The sequence below is a fragment of the Podarcis cretensis genome (genome assembly GCF_951804945.1).
Source record: "Podarcis cretensis genome assembly, chromosome: 9".
In the NCBI taxonomy this organism is placed as follows: Eukaryota; Metazoa; Chordata; class Lepidosauria; order Squamata; family Lacertidae; genus Podarcis; species Podarcis cretensis.
The window spans coordinates 64,105,336-64,121,600 of record NC_137178.1 but is presented as its reverse complement, the minus strand read 5'-3'; the positions used below and the strand labels follow the sequence as shown (position 1 = coordinate 64,121,600).

At 41.7% G+C, this 16,265-nt stretch overlaps 1 protein-coding gene across 4 annotated transcripts in view; it reads right to left on the bottom strand.

Moving 5' to 3' along the window:
* The window catches only part of ARAP2 (ArfGAP with RhoGAP domain, ankyrin repeat and PH domain 2), a 138,981-nt gene that overhangs the window by 63,866 nt on the left and 58,850 nt on the right, over positions 1–16,265 (bottom strand). For all 4 annotated transcript variants that reach the window (XR_013842132.1, XM_079989594.1, XM_079989593.1 and 1 more), the window contains 6 exons: positions 11,430–11,545; positions 8,008–8,207; positions 6,531–6,616; positions 4,915–5,097; positions 1,366–1,540; positions 480–608 (listed from right to left, as the gene is read on the bottom strand). Coding sequence is in view for 3 of the 4 variants with exons in the window: in XM_079989594.1 (XP_079845720.1) it covers positions 480–608; positions 1,366–1,540; positions 4,915–5,097; positions 6,531–6,616; positions 8,008–8,207; positions 11,430–11,545 (889 nt within the window). In the remaining variant the exon portion in view is untranslated. The remainder of the gene's footprint in view (positions 1–479; positions 609–1,365; positions 1,541–4,914; positions 5,098–6,530; positions 6,617–8,007; positions 8,208–11,429; positions 11,546–16,265) is intronic.

Genomic DNA, 16,265 nt, shown 5'->3' with positions numbered 1-16,265 from the left:
TTTTTTTTTATTCCCAGAAAGCAAGCTTGAATATGATCCCCATTAACTATCAAACTAATTTGTCATAATTTAGGCATTTTTAAAAAATTAGAAAAAACTTTTTTTTAATTTATTCTTCTTTGGAACTATTGGAAAATAAAACCTAATTGATCTCTTATAATGTACACATGGAATTCATTAGGGTAAGCAGTATTTTAAAAGAAATCAAGTGTGTAGGAATTATAATACTTGCTATACGTATTACCGAATCATTCCCTCTCCTTCTATTCTTCGTTATGAACTTGTGATCAGAGAATCTTATTTTATTTAAGGGAACATTTCAGTCTCTTTGCATACACATCATTTCACAAAAACATCCCCCCCCCCTTGTATTACCTTTAAGGTTCTAACATAAAACAGGAAAGGGCTGCAATCTGACCAATGGTCTAAAAACCAAGTCAAGCATTGGGGTGAACAGGATGGGAAAGAGACTGTAATACCTTCTTTTAGTTTCTTCTCTGTAAACGGCTTTGTAGCATTGAAGGAAACCTTGTACAAATAGTCACAAAGGAAGGAAGAAGAATCTCGACAGGAAGCATTGTCCGAATGAACTTCATAGTTAGGGAAATCTGTAAAAGTCACAGAAAAGTATAATGAAAAGACTATGAAACACGTATCAATAAAACAATAGAAAAATTATTAGCTATTGGAATTTTATGTGAAATTTGTGGGAATTTTAATAAAATATATTTAAAAAGGTGTATACCTCAATTTATTTCTCCATCCAGGCCCTCTGCCCCTTCCTTTTTTCTCTTTCTTCCTTTCTCCCCACCTCTCTCTCTCTCTCTCTCTCTCTCTCTCTCTCTCTATCTATCTATCTCACACACACACACACACACACACACACACAGACATACACATACACATGTCCCAAGGCAGCAAGGTGCCAAAACCAGGAATGTACAGTCATACTTGGAAGTGGAATGGAATCTGTTCCGGAAGTCCCTTTGACTTCCAAAATGTTTGAAAACCAAAGCAGGGCTTCTGATTGGCTGCAGGAAGCTCCTGCAGCCAATTGGAAGCCACGGAATCCCCATCGCACGTTCGGCTTGCAAAAATAGTTCGCAAACCGGAACACTCACTTCTGGGTTTGTGGCGTTCAGGAACCAAAATGTTCAGGAACTAAACTGTTTGAAGACCAAGGTACGACTGTAAAGGGGAATTTACCTGCAAGTGTACAGGATTCATGATTTTTATCTAGCTTACAAAAATCCAATCATAGCATCCAATATACATCAAAGAGTTTTGCAAGTAGTGCTTCTCCATTTTGTCATTATTTGATCTTTATATCAGTATTAATTTAAAATACATTGCACAAGTCTGTACCTGAAAACTTATTGTGGTGGAGGAATTCCATCTGCAGCCTTTGTCCAAATTTCTTGGCTAATAAGTATGGGGTACTGTAGACAGGATCTCCTGTAGCGCACATCACATCTGCTCCGCTAAACAACAACATCATTGTTTCCAATACGTCCTGCTTAACTACCGCAGCACACAGGGCCTGATCATAAAGATGAAAAGCATGAGCTACAAGTAGAACACCAAACAGGAAGGAATTAATGACTCTTAATGCAATGGGCGGGACGCGGGTGGCACTGTGGGTTAAACCACAGAGCCTAGGACTTGCTGATCAGAAGGTCGGCGGTTCGAATCCCCGCGACGGGGTGAGCTCCTGTTGCTTGGTCCCTGCTCCTGCCAACCTAGCAGTTCGAAAGCACCTCAAAGTGCAAGTAGATAAATAGGTACTGCTCCAGCGGGAAGGTAAACGGCATTTCTGTGTGCTGCTGTGGTTCACCAGAAGCAGCTTAGTCATGCTGGCCACATGACCCAGAAGCTGTACGCCAGCTCCCTCGGCCAATAAAGCGAGATGAGCACCGCAACCCCAGAGTCAGCCACGACTGGACCTAATGGTCAGGGGTCCCTTTACCTTTAATGCAATGGGCAATCTCAGCGGTCTTGTCACACTGTAGCCGATGCATTCAGCTGAAATTCACTCAGCAAGGTCAAAGCTGGCCACATTTCACAGGCAGCTATCATAAGGTTATTAAATCACAATGTGCTACAATTATTGGGGGATTCGTAGGTCTGGACTGACATCCATTAAGACAGCTTAGCTTGTACAGGAACTATTACAAGCTCTGTTCAGGAGGCGAATGGGTTATAAAACGTAAAGGTAAAGGACGCCTGGATGGTTAAGTCCAGTCAAAGGTGACTATGGGGTTGCAGCGCTCATCTCATGTTCAGGCCGAGGGAGCTGGCGTTTGTCCACAGACAGCTTTCCGGGTCATGTGGCCAGCATGTCTAAACCACTTCTGGCACAGCGGAACACTGTGATGAAAACCAGAGCGCATGGAGACGGCATTTACCTTCCCGCTGGAACGGTACCTATTTATCTACTTGCACGGGTGTGCTTTTGAACTGCTAGGTTGGCAGGAGCTGGGACAGAGCAACGGGAGCGCAACCCGTTGCGGGGATTCAAACCACCGACCTTCTGATCGGCAAGCCCAAGAGGTTCAGTGGTTTAGACCACAGGGCCACCCACATCCATTATACAAAATGTATATGTACACATACACACCTAACTTTTGTTATATTATTATCAATAATATTTGTATACTGCCCCATACCCACAGGTCTCAGGGTGGTTCACAATGTAACATCACAATATAAAACCACAAAATGCGTAATAAAAATGAAAACAAGAACCATCAAATAAACCACCCCCTCCCAAACACAATTTAAAAGGGCATTAGATGTCAACCAGCCAAAGGTACTCATTTGCCTGTTGCCTAAACGTGCATAATGAAGACTCCAGAATCCAGCCACAATTTTCACACATTCAGCTAGACCGCCGAGCAGAGCACATGTTGTACAATTTGTATGTGCACAGGGTCTCTCTCTTTTTTTTAGTGTCCGTGATCATGCATGCAAGATGCACATGTGCAGGCAATCTACAGGGAATTTGAGCTAGTATGTGGATGACAACAAGGCACCTCTTCTCTGTACAGGCATTTATTTGCCATCTGAGCAGGGCTTCTATCATCCATGGATGGAGGAAAATGCATAACACCTGGGTTTAGCCAGAAATGTAGGTCACAAATTTATGGGGTTATGCAAATACATATTTTTCTTTTTTCTCATTTTGAGCAACGTTAACTGGACTCTGACTTCTCAAGGCAGACACAGTAAGGAAACCTTATAAGGCATTATTTTAAAAAGCTACACAGGAAGCATAATCATTTTACTATTTGTTTCAGCAATACTGGTGACACATCGATCCTCTAGAGGATACTGTAGCTCAACTGATTATGTTGCTGGTCCTTGTCTACCTCTGCAGATCAAAACAAAATCCTTTCTGAACACTTACATTTAGAAGTCACAGAACAGATGGAACAAACTGAAATATCTTCATTTAACCCTAGTAGTGTAACTACTGTCACTTGGCATTCTGGAATAAAATTGTAATAGTGCTGTATACCCTACATATAAAATACAGAGCTCTCTTAGGTGAAGCCAAGGCCTTCTTTGAAGTTCTAACGTTCCTCCCCTCTTTGAACAACAGACCTTCATGCCATATAACAAGCTATCTTTAAATCTCTACACCATTTCAAAAGCAATTTGTTATACAGAGCATGAAGACCACATGAAATTACAAGTTCAAAGCTCCCCTTGGAGGTATAGTACTAGCTATGTGATTCTCTGGATTCTGGCCTTCATAAATTGCATACAATAAAATTAACAATTAATTGAACTATTAATGTGAGTTCATCAACATAACTAAGAAAAGCCAGAAATAATTGAAGCGGTCAGGGGGAGTGATTGTATCTAATGTTAGTCCTGGTCTGATCCTCTGGCTCTGCAATGGCCTGTGGGATTTGCCACTGGAATCATGACTTGTGTTTAATCAGAGATGTTTCTTAGGATTTGGGGTCCACCCAGGGACAGCTGTGAGCCAAGGCTTCCTGCATTGCGGGGGTTTGTACTAGATCACCCTTGGCATCCCTACCAACTCTACAATTCTATGAGTCTATGAGCTGTGGTCTATATATGGGCTATACACCCAAACGCCATTTGGCATCAGTTGAAGTTTGGAAGGGCATGATGTATCTATTTGCTCACTTTGGCAATAAAGCAAACTAGGTTTTGGCCAGTCATTTTTATTGCACGTCTGTTTGACTGTGCCTTTTTTTTTTTTAACACCTTCTTGTAATCTTTCTTCTCCTGGGTGTGTCAGTTGAGTTGTGACAGAGAGCATCAACAGAGGACATCAACAGAGAACAGTCCAGTTGTGTGTTCAATTAGTCTGGGCTACTTATTCCTTTCTTTACACAGAGATGACCATTTAATAAAGTTGTGGCCTATTTAACCCCACAATTCCTCTAATCTTTTCACATACTGGACTCTAATCTACAAAAGCACAATGTCATCCAGATGTTTTGAACTACAGGCAGAATGGCCAATAGTGAGCGGTGATGGGAGTTATGGTTCAAAACAAAATTGGTGTTAGTCTTTAGTCTTTATTATGCCCAGATTCTTTGAGATAGATGATTGATAGATGATAGATTAGATAGATATAGATAGATAGATAGATAGATAGATAGATAGATAGATGATAGATAGATAGATGATAGATAGATAGATAGATGATAGATAGATAGATAGATGATTGATTGATAGATAGATAGATGATAGATGATAGATGATAGATAGATAGATAGATAGATAGATGATAGATAGATAGATAGATAGATAGATAGATAGATAGATAGATAGATAGATAGATAAATGATAGATATCAAACAAGAAAAAGAGACATACAGTCCACAGCCTCAAAAAAAGACTAGCCCCATATCCCAACATTTCCTCCAGATTTACCTGGTTTAATTCTTCTTTGGTTTTGTACAACAAAGTGCTTTTTCTGAATCTTCCTTCTTTATATTTCTGTGTAATAAAAGTTAACCTCCGGTCTGTTGGGGCATCCATACGCAACTCCTCATCGGGCTGAATGTTTCCTTCCCAAAAGCTATTTGCCCTCTTATTCCCTATCACAATAAAAAGCTGCAGAAGGAAGAAAGCAAACTTAGCAAACATTTACACTTTGCTGCCTTTCCATGACACCCAAAATCAGCTGCATGAGGTGGCTGTTTTACTCTGTCTGAACATGGGACTTGCTCTGCTGCTTCTCCTAGCCAAAGGGACTGTAATGGAGCCAAACTTCATCCTTGAGCTGCCATAGTCAAAACAAAATAAAAAAATTCCTTCCAGTAGCACCTTAAAGACCAACTAAGTTAGTTCTTGGTATGAGCTTTCGTGTGCATGCACACTTCTTCAGATACACACAGATGTGTACACTTCAGATGTGTATCTGAAGAAGTGTGCATGCACACGAAAGCTCATACCAAGAACTAACTTAGTTGGTCTTTAAGGTGCTATTGGAAGGAATTTTTTTATTTTGTTCATCCTTGAGGACAGGGAAAGGGTTGTAGGTGAGTGATAGAGCATGCAGAAAGTCCCAGGTAAATTTGCAACATCTCAAGTGGGGCTAAGAGAGAATCCCACCTGAAATTCTGGAGAAACACTACCAGTCTTTGTAGACAACCCAGAGATAAAGGGAACAGTGTTCTGACTCTGTGTAAAGGCAGCTTTCCCATGCTTTCTTAGCATCTTATTCAACAAAATCTTCTTCAGCAGTTCATGTGACTTCAGCAGGCATTATCTGCACACATCATCAAGCACATCAGCAGAGCCATATGGCCTAGATATACACTTTTAAAAAATGAAACTCTCAGGAAGCTGAATTCTGTGCTGTGCCATGCATTCTGCAGCTTTCCTGTGTTCCTATTGAATCACATCATATGCATAGCACTAGCAATAACCCATCACAGGATCCAAGAAAAATGATGAAATACTTAGAAGGTACAGATGAATTAAGGGGCATCTGTAGAAAACCAATTATGTACCCCAACATTCCTTACAAACTGACATTTTGCCATTCTGGAAACTGGAAAATGTGGGGAAATAAATTAAATTATTATGTCAGTGAAGTTCTTTAAAAAACAACAGCAAACTCTAATAGCTTGGCATTAAGGAGATCTTTTCAAAGTACTGAAGTCACTTAAGAAAATAAAAAGAGCGTGTTTTATTTAATGCATGGTGACAATGAGCTTCTATTTCCACAGTAAAACATAAAACAGCCTTATTTTTTATGTTAATGTATTTATCCCCCACACTTTCTATTCTAAGAAATCTGGCTCAACACGGGGGGGAAATCCTCACTACCATGGATCAATAAAAAGCAATAAAAAAATTAAAAAATCAGCACAAAACAATGAAGCACAGAAGCATTTGTATCAAGTGGGAAGGGACTTCAAATTAATAGACAAATTCCTCAGGAGCATCATTACATGCCACGAAACTTCACAGTAAATGTTTACTTTTCCCACTGATAAGGCTTGTCTCTCCTATTCCCTTTCCGCCCTACTGTTTCCTACCTCAATGAGTTCATTACTCCAAATGCTGGCATCCATTTTGAGGCTTCGGACCTTCGAATCTCTGGGTCCTAAGGATCTGTGCTGCCCTGGGTCAAAATAACAAGATGTAGCACGTTTCAGGGTTAGAAATTAGGGACAGAACTTTGATAAACAGATAAAGGAAAAGAAAGGGGTGCGCCTGCATCATGTGGCTTACAATATATGGCTGGTGGGCAAGATCCCGAACTCCTTCACCTGTGGATCATTTTGACAAGCAGGTTGGATCATCTACTTGTCTATTACCTGACTTCAAGTAACCTATTTTTCCTTCACAATCTAGCTTGCAATCAAGCCATGCTGCAAAGGAACATTTGTCCTCAGCAAGGTGGATTGATTCAAGCTGGGATGTGAAGGAAAAATGGTCCTTCAAAGGGATCAATTGGATTAAAAAAAAACCTCAGCAGTGGCTTCAAGCTCCATTTTCACCAGGGGTCAGCCACACTGTATAGAGTTCCCAATCAGGAATTCCAGAGTAACCAATCCTAGGGAGTGCCCAAATTTAAAGGTGCTGAATACAAGCCCTGCTTGCAAGGGAAAAATCAAGAGCACACATTCCTTTGCAGCCACATCTTTACCTGTTTCACATATTTGACATCAGGTGTAGGGCAGGTGGGCTTCATAAAATCGTAGAGTTGGGAGGGACCTTATGGAGAATCTCAACTGAAGCATCCATGACAAATGGCCTTGACTTTGAAAAACAGTTTTATGGGCCAAACTATAATCCCTACTGGATGTAGATTTGCCCCTGGGCTGGAATTTCCTTATGCCTTATTCAACTGGCCTGTAGGTAAAAAGATAAAGGACCCCTGGACGGTTAAGTCCAGTCAAAGGGGACTATGGGGTTGTGGCACTCATCTTGCTTCAGGCTGAGAGAACCGGTGTTTGTCCACAGACAGGTTTTCAGGTCATGTGGACAGCTTGACTAAACCACTTCTGGCGCAACGGGACACCATGATGGAAACCAAAGCGGATGGAAACACTGTTTGCCTTCCCACTGCAGCAGTACCTATTTATCTACTTGCATTGGTGTGCTTTCAAATTGCTAGGTTGGCAGGAACTGCGACGGAGCAACGGGATCTCACTTCATCACGGGGATTTGAACCTTTTGATCAGCAAGCCCAAGAGGCTCAGTGGTTTAGACCACAGCGCCACCCGCATCCCTACTCTGCTCTGTAGAACCCTCTAGGACAAGTGGGAGTCATTACAGATCCCACATACTATCCCTGCAAAGCTGTACAATAATTTCGCATATAATTTCATATGCTACACTTAAAAGGGATTTATCAACTATATCACAATTTTGAAAAATTAAACTGGGCTCTTGGAGCTATAATAGGATTAAAGCCTTTGCACTAGATCAGAAATAAATATGGCTGAGACACACCATGCCCTTTAAGGTAGGCATGTTGTCTGATGGAACACTCAGTTTCTTAATTACCTGCACACTTCTTACAAATGACAACACAGAGATTGATGGATGCCCAGTCAGGATCCGGTTCCTTGCAGTCAGCACAGAACCTGTTTGAGTCATTGAACCAGATCTTCTCAGCTACTTCATAGTCAGAGAGAGTTTCCGCAATAGACTGCTGTAGTGCTTCGATCCACTCCTGCTTCTCTTTTTCAGACTCTGCCGTAAAGCTGAAACCCATTGACAAAGGGTCCTCCAATTAAATACAAAATAGATCAGGCCTATTTGTTTTACCAGCTATTAAGAGATGTTAGCTGCATGAAGATGAGAGCTGAGCATAAAGATAATCAAATTAATGCACATTAAATGAACCTTAAAATAAAAACCCTGCTTTGCTTTCTTACCTCAGTTAGTATTTGCCAACTTATACTCATCACCCTTATATATCATGCTTATGACAATATTTTATTCCCTTGTTAATTATGCGGTTTTAAATGTGCATTTTTTTGGACGCAGGTGGCGCTGTGGGTTAAAGCCTCAGCGCCTAGGACTTGCCGATCGAAAGGTCGGCGGTTCGAATCCCTGCGGCGGGGTGCGCTCCCGCTGCTCGGTCCCAGCGCCTGCCAACCTAGCAGTTCGAAAGCACCTCTGGGTGCAAGTAGATAAATAGGGACCGCTTACCAGCGGGAAGGTAAACGGCGTTTCCGTGTGCGGCTCTGGCTCTGGCTCTGGCTCTGGCCAGAGCAGCGATGTCATGCTGGCCACGTGACCCGGAAGTGTCTCCGGACAGCGCTGGCCCCTGGCCTCTTAAGTGAGATGGGCGCACAACCCCAGAGTCTGTCAAGACTGGCCCGTACGGGCAGGGGTACCTTTACCTTTACCTTAAATGTGCATTTTATATTTTACTTCACTTAGCAATGGTTTTTTTAAAAAAATGTTTAAGATTTTTTAAAAACTTTGTGCTAAATATGTATTCTGTAGTTGACCTCCTTTGTAATGTTTTGTTTTGAAATCTTTAAGATATTTTAGTTTTCTGTTAATTATGTTGCTTTGACTCTATACTCTATATTTGACTTTCTTCAGATTGTTTTGTTGATGTTTTGTTGATGTTTAAATATTCTGTAAACCGCTTTGAGATTTTTCTTCAAAATATAAACAGTATAGAAATGAAATAAATAATAATAATATACAAAGGGTGTGCATTGGGTCTGTGAGGAAACCAAATAATGAGGCTTTCCCTACTCTCGGAATCAAACTGTGATGTCAGGAAGCCTCCTCAATGCAGATCTGGGTTTCCACAAAGACTCATATGTTGCTCTGTTGTGTCTGTCCTTTCTGTCTCGTATACAGTGGTATACAGTGGTACCTCAAAGTCGAATGGAATCTGTTCTGGAAGTCCATTCAACTTCCAAAATGTCCAGAAGCAGTGTCGAACATTCAGATTCCAAAGAACGTTCGCAAACCAGAACACTCACTTCTGGGTTTGCAGTGTTCAGGAGCCAAAACATTCGACTTGCAAGGCATTCAGGATCCAAGGTACGACTGTACCTCTATCCTCTTCTATACCTACGCTTTGCAAGAAGTGAAGTTGTCTAAAATATTGCCTGTACACTTAGGAGTTCTGGATTTATTTCCTTTTGTCAAAACACAGCAGAGGACTTAAACAAACAAACAAACAAAAAAGTCAAAAGATTCATTTAAGTTTTTCATTAAAAATAATAATTCCTATCCTGCCGTTTCAACAAAAGCAAACAAAAAGCAAAAAAGCAAAACAGAGTTCTGAATTCTACAGGCTGCATCCTAGACAGCCTCGTGCTGTAAGTCTCATTGGAAGCCTACCAGAGGACACAAAACAAGGACCGGAAAAGATGGTATAAAGTATTTGTTAAAGTACAAGCAAGAACAGTACACACCAAGTAGCCATCTCTTCATTATTTCACAGTAAGAAAGAACAAGAGACCAGTTGCCCTCCCATAAAAGGCAGCAAGCTGGAAAGAGGGTCAGAGCAAAACGGTTGATTTCTGTTTCAAACAAGACCCTCTTGGCGGGGTCGATGCTGTGAACCACTGTTGTGGGTTCAGGTTGTATATATGTGTAAATAAACCATATATCCTAAAGATACTACAGTCTCTTCTGTGCCTCACTCCCGAAAGGAAACACAAACCCTAGGTTACCATGCCTGGAAGCTCTAGAACAGGGGTAGGCAACCTAAGGCCCGTGGGCTGGATGCGGCCCAATCGCCTTCTAAATCTGGCCCGCAGACGGTTCGGGAATCAGTGTGTTTTTACATGAGTGGAATGTGTCCTTTTATTTAAAATGCATCTCTGGGTTATTTGTGGGGCCTGCCTGGTGTTTTTACATGAGTAGAATGTGTCCTTTTATTTAAAATGCACCTCTGGGTTATTTGTGGGGCATAGGAATCCATTCAGTATTATTATTTTTCCAAAATATAGTCCGGTCCACCACATGGTCTGGGGGATGGTGGAACGGCCCATGGCTGGAAAAGTTTACTGACCCCTGGTCTAGAATCCCTTACCACTCAGAGATTGGGATGGCATGCAACACTATTTTTGCTCTATAAACAGGGTTGCCATACATCCTGGAATTCCTGGGCATGTCTTCTTTTGGGGGGTACTACATGCCCATCTAGGGGGAATTAAACATTTTAAAGCAAACGTCCTGGATTTGGGGTTTAATAAAAAGAATTGTGTGCACAGGCAGCTCTGGTTCAGGCTCGAACTCTGCCGTGGGGGACCCGGGCTCTGGTTCGGGCGACCCGGGTTCTGGCATGAGCGGCTTCGGCTTGGCGGTGGTGGTAGGGGGCTGTCAGGCAATTGCCTTAAAAAAGCTCAATGACTTTTTGTGTCCAGGTTTTTACCCTCTTGAAATATGGCAACCCTATACGACAACAGCTGCACAGATGTTACTAGCCCAGAGATGGAAGAAACAACGCAGGCCAGGGAAGAATGGCAAACCAAGTTGATGGACCACGTTGAAATGGCAAAATTAACTGGGAAGCTCAGAAACCAAGAGGACAAGAATGTTGGAAAATTTTAATAGATCTACTAGACCATTGTAAACAGATGAAAACATTAGCAGGATTTTAACCACATTTGTAAAGTAACAAAAACTGTGGATAATTTAGAGGGACAAAATATATGGATAATGAATTGCTATTTAGGTGTAAATATTATCATTAGGACCCATGGAGGGGGTGGGATGAAGTTGTGAGATTCAGAGTAATCTCTGTATATGGACTTAAAAATGATTTTGTTATATGTTGTTTATTTTTTTAAATCAAACAAAAATTATTATTTTTTTTAAAAAAAAATATGGCAACCCTACTACAGAATAATAATAATACTTCATGTAGGTGGTTTCAAAGGTTCTCAAAAATAGTTTCCATAGTTATTTACATTTACATTATCAAAACAAGTGTTCCAGAGACTTACCTAAAGCTCTTGTAGGGTGTGATTATTTCGAAAGATTGTTTGGCTGTGCGGTCTACCTGTCTCACGTTGGCTACGTTCATGGGGATTATAGTGATGCCATATCCAAGTTTAAAATCCTAGAAATGGGTGTGGAGAAGGAACACATAATTATGAAATGGCATATAATAGCTTTCAACAACAGTGATTTACAAAGGATGAGGGAAGACAGTATTTGCCCACTCAGCTTCAGGTGGCCTTGCTTGTCTTCCTGGGAAACACCTGTATCAAAGATCAATTCATTGGGAAGGCAAGCAGGAAGTTATTGTGATTCCCTTCAGGACTGGATCCATTGAGCTATAAAACTAGGGTTGCCATACGTCCAGAATTTCTTGGAAATTCATCCTTTGCAAACAGCGTCCGGGCAGAAATTGCTGGAATGTCTGGGGAAATCTGGTCGCAGCCCATGTCGGGAGTGTAGATTTTGGCGATTTTCGTTTAAAATAGCTCAGAAACTTTTTTTGCTCAACAACTTTGCCAAAAACAAACTCAAAAACATTTGTGTCCAGATTTTCACTTTTTGAAATATGGCAGCCCGGATAAAATACCCAGGTCAGATAGTGTACCAGGCCAACATGGCTGAGCCAATCTCAGCTAGTTTACCCTGAAAGACTACATCAAGTCTCCCCTCTGGAGTCACCATGAGGGTGCCACCTTCTCCTTTGAGCTTAATTTGAGTACCATTTATTTAATATATTCATACACTGTGTAATATTTAAGGCAGCCTGTAGCTGGTTTACAAACTAACAGAGGCAATATGTACAATATAACAAGCAATGAAACAGAGAAACTCTAATTATAATATATTGCAATAAAACAATAAACCCCCCCCCAAAAAAAATAGCAGCACATTCTGAAACATATTTTGAATTGGGGACTTTTTGCTGTCTTAGTTCTTAAAAAGAAAAAGGGGGGAAAGCTACTGTCTTATGTCAGGAGGTGGGGTAGCCTGACTGATGGTTGGTTTTGCTCAGGCATAGGCAAATTTGGCCCTCCAGATGTTTTGGGACTACAACTCCCATCATCCCTAGCTAATAGGACCAGGGGTCAGGGATGATGGGAATTGTAGTCCCAAAACATCTGGAGGGCTGAGTTTACCTACGCCTGATTTAGCTATTGCTTTGATGCATTTATTGTACTTTTACTGAATGCTTCATTTCGTATTAGGAAGCATTTTCATTTGTTAATGGCTTGTTATTGACATGAGGTGCTTTGAGTTCAACTTGACTGCTGGGGAAGCTGCATATAAATATTAAATCAACTCAGATGTATCACAGTTGCCAAGCTATCCTTGTCTATGTATGACTGCAGCTACCAGCCACTGAGGCCACCTGGGCCTCATGTGTCAATGCAGAATTAAAAAGTACTGTAATGGTATAGTGTGGTTACTCGTGCGTAAACTGCCTCCACTTCAATTAGATGGTTTGCTCAAACATGTTTAGGGTTAGAGCTCGCCTTCCGTGACCTGTTAGTCACTTGCAGAATCTGCCAGTGGGCGTTTCTTGAATCTCTTCCAGGATAAAAGCTGCTTGACTCCAAGTCTCCGCCTATGTTCCCTGCGCGGAACGCGTCTGCGCAAGTAAGGGGATGGCAAGGGCGTGCCAGCGCTCTCTCCGCTGGTTTCGGTTGAAGGGTCTTGGAGCCCTGACACTGATTCCTCCATCTCCTCTCTATTGGTGTCACGCTGAATTCCTTCCCCCCGACTGGTTCCCTCTCCGGCATCGCTCTGGAGCCCTGCCTCCACTTTTCGCTCTGATGTCAGTTCCCTGACAAGTACCCTCATATTAAATACTTGATCCTTCAAGGAGAGTGTTGCCCCATCTAGAACAGAATGTCTACCCACATCTTTTAAAAGTAAAGGGACCCCTGACCATTAGGTCCAGTCGTGACCAACTCTGGGGTTGCGATGCTCATCTTGCTTTATTGGCCGAGGGAGCCGGCATACAGCTTCCGGGTCATGTGGCCAGCATGACTAAGCTGCTTCTGGCGAACCAGAGCAGCGCACGGAAACACCATTTACCTTCCCGCTGGAGTGGTGCCTATTTATCTACTTGCACTTTGACGTGCTTTTGAACTGCTAGGTTGGCAAGAGCAGGGACCGAGCAACAGGAGCTCACCCCGTCATGAGGATTCAAACCTCCAACCTTCTGATCAGCAAGTTCTAGGCTCTGTGGTTTAACCCACAGCGCCACCCGCGTCCCACCCACATCTTACACACCCCTATTAATCTTTTGTGCTCAAAGGAAATTCAGAGAATTAAGCACACAGCATCCTGGGAAGCTTATGTAAACTAGGTCTCAGACCATCAGACTCCTAAGGTTGGTGTTCTTCAACCTCCAACAATTGTTGCAAAGTAGGTTAGAGTTAGGGTTTTCAGTCTGGGAATCCTCTTCATTACTTCCATTCATCACTTTGGGTCATTTTTCCATTTCCTTTTCTGTGTTGTTAGTCCTCACTCACTTTTATGACTCCAATAAAACTCTCTCTTTTTGCCTTCATTTATTTCTTAAATCAATGGTGATCTACCTGATGTATCTGCTCTGGTACAAGGCAACGATTTCTCTGGAGACTCCATAGAGGCTTATTAATGCACTCCTATCAGTCGTATGGGTGGAGAATCAGCACTATAATCACCTGTCAGCTTGGGCTTGGCAGCACATTATGTAGCAATGATGTGTACGCTAAGAGGAGGGTAAACCAGACATTATATATAGACTTGGTCAAACTAGGAAGTATGAAGAAAGGCAGAAAGTTCCTGGGATATTTAACCACAATCTAAGCCCATCATCCTTAGCTAACAAGACCAGATTTCCATCTTCCAAGCCAGAAAAGCAAATGGTTTGGGGTGATGGGAGATGTAGTCTGAAGGGCCACATTATTGCATAGGCAAGATAAGACAGACAAAAGTAAATTATATAAGATAGATGAATACATTAGCTGGAGATCACTAGAAGACTTCTAACAATCAAAAGAAAAGGAAATTGTTAAGTTATAGCATCATTTATCTCTTCTGCTTTTCTGGCACACTGCAACATGAATGATCACAGGATTTTATCCCTTTGCATTTATGATCTGGCACAGGGTTTGACCTACTGGTTCCCTGTAGACCAGAACCAGCCTCCGCAGTAATCTTATCCAGTCCCTGCAACTCACTCCAAGTTTGGCTCAATATACACAGTAAACATCTCTCCACAATTTGCCAAGAACTGTCAATCACTGTCTCTGGCTCCATTTACCATTGGCCTCTTCGCCTTCTGCCCTGCCAGACCCAATGGGAACCAGCCACCATGGTGGACCAATTGTCAGAATCAATATAAGACATTTCCTAATAAGCTATTAGAAGCAATTTCAGTTGTCTTTAAGCAACATCTCTATATAACTATTATTATGCAATTATTCCACAGACTACTGTGAACGCTACTAGATTATCTACAAGATTAAACTGTATTCAGAGCATGGGACTTGAAACCACAGTTGTGGGGGCCATTCCAAGAAAACAACACCCACCCTATGCTAAGATCTTACTTTCATAGGCTTCTTTTTTTCCTTGTTTTTTTTCCCAAGAAAACATCACATTTTATCTCACTACTCACATTTCAGGGTGCAGAGAGCTGCAGACTTTGGCTTTAAAAAGCCAAATCTATAGCATATTTTCTGTAATTCCTTTTTTTAAAAAATACATGTTAACTTTGCAGTTTATACTTTTAGCCAGGGCTTTTTATTTAGCTGGAACTCACCATAACTCAGTTCCAGCACCTCTCAGGTGGGCACCATTGCCATTATAAGAGAATGAGGGAGACATTCATGGTGTGTTCCGGAACCTCTTTTTCTAGAAAAAATAGCACTGCTTTTAGCTCTCACACTGCAGTATCTTTTAGATTTTGACCACCAATAGTAACCATTGCACAAATCTCATGCAACTCTGAGATCAAATTGGAACTAGAGGTTTTCCAGTACACAGGTCACACATTTAAACAGTACCCTATACCAGCTATCAGGCACAAGCCAGAAGTTAAGGTTAAAAGTGAATAGAATTCTCTGGAGTGATGAGGACACCAAACAAGAACAGAGGAAACACAAACATACAGAACACAGTACAGTGGTACCTCGGGTTAAGTACTTAATTCGTTCCGGAGGTCCGTTCTTAACCTAAAACTGTTCTTAACCTCAAGCACCACTTTAGCTAATGGGGCCTCCTGCTGCTGCCGTGCCGCCAGAGCACGATTTCTGTTCTCATCCTGAAGCAAAGTTCTTAACCCGAGGTACTATTTCTGGGTTAGCGGAATCTGTAGTCTGAAGCGTATGTAACCTGAAGCGTATGTAACCCGAGGTACCACTGTAATCATGTTTACTTCAAAAATAACAGAGTACAGTTGTACCTTGGAAGTCAAATGGAATCCGTTCCAGAAGTCCAATTGACTTCCAAAACATTCGAAAACCAAAGCGCAGCTTCTGATTAGCTGCAGGAAGCTCCTGCAGCCAATCAGAAGCCTCATCAGATGTTTGGCTTCCAAAACAACATTCAAAAGCTGGAACACTCACTTCCGGGTTTTCATTGGGAGCCGATTTGTTTGGGAGCCAAGGCATTCGAGATCTAAGGTACAACTGTATTTCAAGAAGTTTGTTCCCACAAGCTTTCAAGGAAGATCCAAGACAGTACGTTAAGAGGCACACTTGACACTCCACAGATCAAGTACACAGTACGCAAATCAGTTGTCTTGCAAACATCCCAAATAATCTCACATAAACAATAAGCAGAAGAGGATAACAACATCCAAACTAGATAGCATGCAGCAAGAA